Here is a 4,808-nt window from a genome sequence, read left to right as displayed (position 1 = left end):
TATGATTTATATTAAAAAATGACAATAATTTAAAATTACAATAATGTTAACTTAACAATAGTCATTGGGGGAATTAATTGTTTAGCATAAAAGAAGTCACAGTGACATAAGGCCATTTCTTTAAATTACTTTAAGTAATAATCAATCATGTGAAAATCGAGTAAGACGTTAAATTTTGAGAGATTCCATATGAGGTTTAACCGGTTAATCATTCAGTCTGATGGAATGATTTAATATATAATTAATAATTTTTATTAGTAAATATATACTTATATATAAATGTAAATTTTTATATAATTATATTGAAATAACATCTTCAATATTTTATTGGACTGGAGTAAAACAAAAAGATTAAAAGTAGTGTTCTATTTTTTAATTTTAAGTAAACTGTTCGGTTTACTCCCTGGATTATTCTAATTTAATCTGGTTTAACATGATCAGACTGAAATTTTCACGGTTCAAAGTGATCAAACTCTCATTCGGTTAACTTGTAAACCAGAGTCATTATCAAATTCAGTCAGTGGTCAAACTGATCGGACTGTCTAGTATAATCTGGTTCTCATAATACTAGTAATAAAGCAAATATATTGATAAATGGTAATCATTGGGCTAATAAAATCTTCATAATAATAATGATAAGCAATAATATAATAATAGTATTACTAATTAGTATTATCTAAATAGTATAATACCCAAGGAAAGCAAATTGTTTATAAAATTGTGCATACCGCCATCTACAAATAAATAAGTGTGATATCTATATAGTAACAATGTGAAATTTTATATAAGTGAGTCAGTGTTTTTTCATTATTTATTTAAGTTTTTTAAAGAATTAATGATAATTGAAAATGAATGAAGGATAATACAATGACAGTATACTGTTACTATATACATTCTTTTCTCCAAATAAATTGTGATACATAGCAATTCTTTTACTATGATAATAACACCAACTTTGAAATTACTATGAAAATAACACCACAAATGAAAAAAAAATCTTACTCTAACCAACATTTTTTTTGTAATAAATAGATAAGTAACAAAGTAAATATTTTCTTCATGCAGTTGAAAAATATAAAAAAATAAACATTTTCTCAATTAATTATAAAAGATATAAAATTGTTATCACAATAAAGATCGATGAAAGGTCACAAACGTTTGTTTCTTTCTCTCAACTCATCTTTTGAATGATCGCGTTACGCATATTCTTCTCCTAAGTAAAAATATATTAATATTCTCTCAATCAAATTTATAAAAAATAATTTAATTCAATAAATAAAATATTTTAATAGGGTTCTAATAGGGAATTATAACTCATGTTGTATCTTTTTTCTCTTCGTGCTGAGAAGCTGTTATTCATCATAGTATGAAAAAGATAAACAACCAATATTGATTATTCGTCTAGTGATCATTTCCAAGTCAAATCTAAATAATTTATACTTTTTTATTAAACTATTCAATTTTAAACTCATAATTACATGGTCTTGATTTCATAATATTTATAGGGATACGTATGAGCAAAATTTACTATTGTCAGATTCAAAAATAAGAAAATAAATATTTGTTTTAATAATTTAATTTAAATATACCGTAGATTCATGCAACTAGCTAGAGGCCTAGAGTATCATCTTAGCATGAGCGAACGTCAATTTTCTTATCCATAACCAACTCGCTGGTAACTCTTATTTGAAAGATCATTTTAATGTGTCTCTTATTTATTCAATCATATACATACCATACAATTTTCATTTATATTTATTATTTAATTTTGGTTTGAGATAAAAACAAATTTGCATAATTTTGAAGATTTTGGATTTAGGAGAGCACTAAGTCAAGAATAATTAATATATAAAAAGAAAGAATAGGTAAAATGGAGCAGCAATAACTAAATGGAGTTTATTATTGAAGCTTATTACTATAGAAAAAGATGTATATACTGATAATATAAGAATTTTTCTACTGTTATTATATTATTCATTTTCAATTTATCATTGACTCTCATATAAAATAAATACAAATAAATGGTAAATAATGTATCGACTTTGAATAAATTTTTACACTATCAATGCATAGATATTACACTCTTATTATTATCGTTAGTCTTCCGACATATATCACTTACATGCCAAGTGAAGTACATAGATAAGTAGGACTAATATTGAAGTTTATTATTTATTAGTCTTCTAAAAGTTAAATTACGAAAGTTGAAGTGCCATGCTCATCCCACGTCGTTGACAGTTGTCAATATTACCAGAAATGAAGAAATGCGCTCCAGTTTGTAACGTGATCGTATCAGTTCCTGACCTAAACACTACAATAGGGTTGTTGGGATTGCAAGAATTGTAATCTTCCTGGTTCACTTTCACCACACTACCCAATTTTGGATCAAACTTGAATACTGCATCTCATGTATAAACAACAAACATAAGTAATGGGTTATAGTTTTCTTTCAAAATAAGCTTTTTCAATAGCTAGCTAGATCATAAAAGAAATTTATTTTCTAAAACAATACTTGACATTGAAAAATAATATTTTTACTTTTCACATTAAAACATGTTTTTCCTTTTAAAAACATGTCTTTTAATGAAAATTAAAGAAATTAGAAATGATATTCCTTTGTCAATATAATAATGATACTAACCAAATTTATCTCTATATGATTATTATTTGTACTAGGGTTGGATGTGTTCTCTTATATAAAATTAAAAATTGTATTTAGACATACAAAATAAATTATAAACTAACCAAATTGATCGCCATTTACAAAATGCTTGTCAACGGGCACATAGGGCCAATTTCGAACATAAAAGCTCCAACCAGCTGCATCACCGACAGTGTAGATTTTTGCATGAGCTATCTCAAACTGAAACACCAGCATGCAACATAATAGCATTATAGCCATCATTGCTCTATTGCTTTTTCCGTCACCCATCTCTCAGTTTCACTTGCTAAGCTACACAGTTAAAACATGTTATAATATAATCTATATCTATATTTCTATACAATATATAAAGGAAAAATATAGTATAACTATACAAGGTGTATTTTTTAATTTCCTATTTTATCCTTAACATTTTAATTTTTAAAAAATTATATAACCATCCTCTCACATTTATTTGACAATTAAAATAAAGACAAAATATATATAATATAAAATACATTCAATAAAAATTACAATATAAATCACATTCAATAAAAAAAAATTCTGATTCACCAAAATAAAATACATAAAATTTAAATGTTTGATACCAGAAAATAAAAAAAATGTGATTAGACAGACATAAAGTACATGTTACCACACTATATTTCTTTTGTCTTTATTAAAACAATGAGAAGTCAATAACCACATTTTTTATAAAGAGTACATTTAATATAAATATATTTCTTAAAAATTATATTGCTTCTGCATATTTATCTTTTTATAAGAAAAATCAATAACATTTATATGCATTCTCATTATTCAATTCAAATCATTAACAACTAATACACATTTCATACTTTTACCAGTTGGAGAAGATAAATTATCTCCTGGTATGAGTAGATACATTATTCACATTATATAAAGGTAAAACATATATAATTTTCCCTTTTCTATTTTATCCTTAATCCTTTTTTATTTTACAAAAAATATATAATTATATGTAATCACCACCAACATATTTATCACCCTTTCATCTTTGACAATTAAAATAAATACAAATAAGTATAATATAAAGTGCACCAAATAAAAATTATAATATAAATTACATTTAATACAAAAAAATAAATTGATTCACCAAAATAAAATATATAAAACTTAAATCTTTGACATCATAAAATAAAAATATGTATTGGCAGACACAAAATGTCTGTCACCATACTAGTAACAATAATCATAACAAATTAGTCTATATATATAAATATAAATATTATATATATAAATATAATATATATATATATATATATATATATATATATCGACGTCACTGATGATCGAACTATATCAACTTCAAATTTGACTCATTTATATAACGAGTTCAATCTCAAGGTCACTTTTGGTAAATTAATGAGTCAAGTTTTAAACGAATACCGAATTAATTCAATTTATTGATAGTGAAGGACATTATCAAAAGAAATGGAAAATGGAAGAAGGAATGAGGGTTTCACCCCCCTTGGGCTGCCGCCAGCCAGTGCCGTCCAAACCCAAGACGGCTTGGCCGTCACTGTTGCCTCATGTGGGTGCAGCGGAAGGTGATACGGTTCCACCATGGGACCTCCCCCTGGTATAAAACCAGAGCCATACAAACCTTCCGATGGCAACGAGGTTGTGCTCGAAAGTGACAATGAAGGAATAACAGAAAGTAAAACGACAAGAATTATGTAATAGAGATTAAAATATACCTATTAACAATGCTTTTGGGGCTGTGAATGAAGGAGATTGTGACCTCCTTGTTGCTCTTGGTTTTAAGGGTTGATGAAATTAACTAAGATTAAATAGAGGACGAGAGTACAAATAGTTAATGTGTATCTCTCATTTTTGGTAAGTATATCACTTATCCCAAATTGGTATTCTAAATTACGGTCAATCCAATAGTATAGTGTCACGTATGTGAATAAAAATATATATTCTTATGTTTTTTTTTATTATTTTCATTGCTGAAATAAAATAAAATATTATATGATACCATATTAGTTGGAGACATAGCCTAATTGGTGTTATCTCATTCATACGTCACATCAAACCTGGCATGATAATTGGTTATTATATCCTGAAACACCTATTTTTAAAAATAATGAACTTCAGAAGATATACTAGTATTTATTAGAAA

General features: G+C 26.1%; 1 protein-coding gene across 1 annotated transcript; it reads right to left on the bottom strand.

The window, feature by feature from the left end:
- LOC109347211 (chemocyanin-like) lies at positions 2,089-4,467 on the bottom strand. Its single transcript, XM_019586918.1, has 3 exons — positions 4,381-4,467; positions 2,746-2,953; positions 2,089-2,398 (listed from the first exon to the last, which is right to left on the bottom strand). The coding sequence occupies exons 2-3, from the start codon at positions 2,930-2,932 to the stop codon at positions 2,196-2,198; spliced, it is 390 nt and encodes a 129-aa protein (XP_019442463.1). The 5' UTR covers positions 2,933-2,953; positions 4,381-4,467; the 3' UTR covers positions 2,089-2,195.

This window comes from Lupinus angustifolius, chromosome LG05, assembly GCF_001865875.1.
Source record: "Lupinus angustifolius cultivar Tanjil chromosome LG05, LupAngTanjil_v1.0, whole genome shotgun sequence".
Taxonomy (NCBI): Eukaryota; Viridiplantae; Streptophyta; class Magnoliopsida; order Fabales; family Fabaceae; genus Lupinus; species Lupinus angustifolius.
Note: the sequence above shows the minus strand (reverse complement) of the source record. Positions and strands in the feature narration are given on the sequence as shown.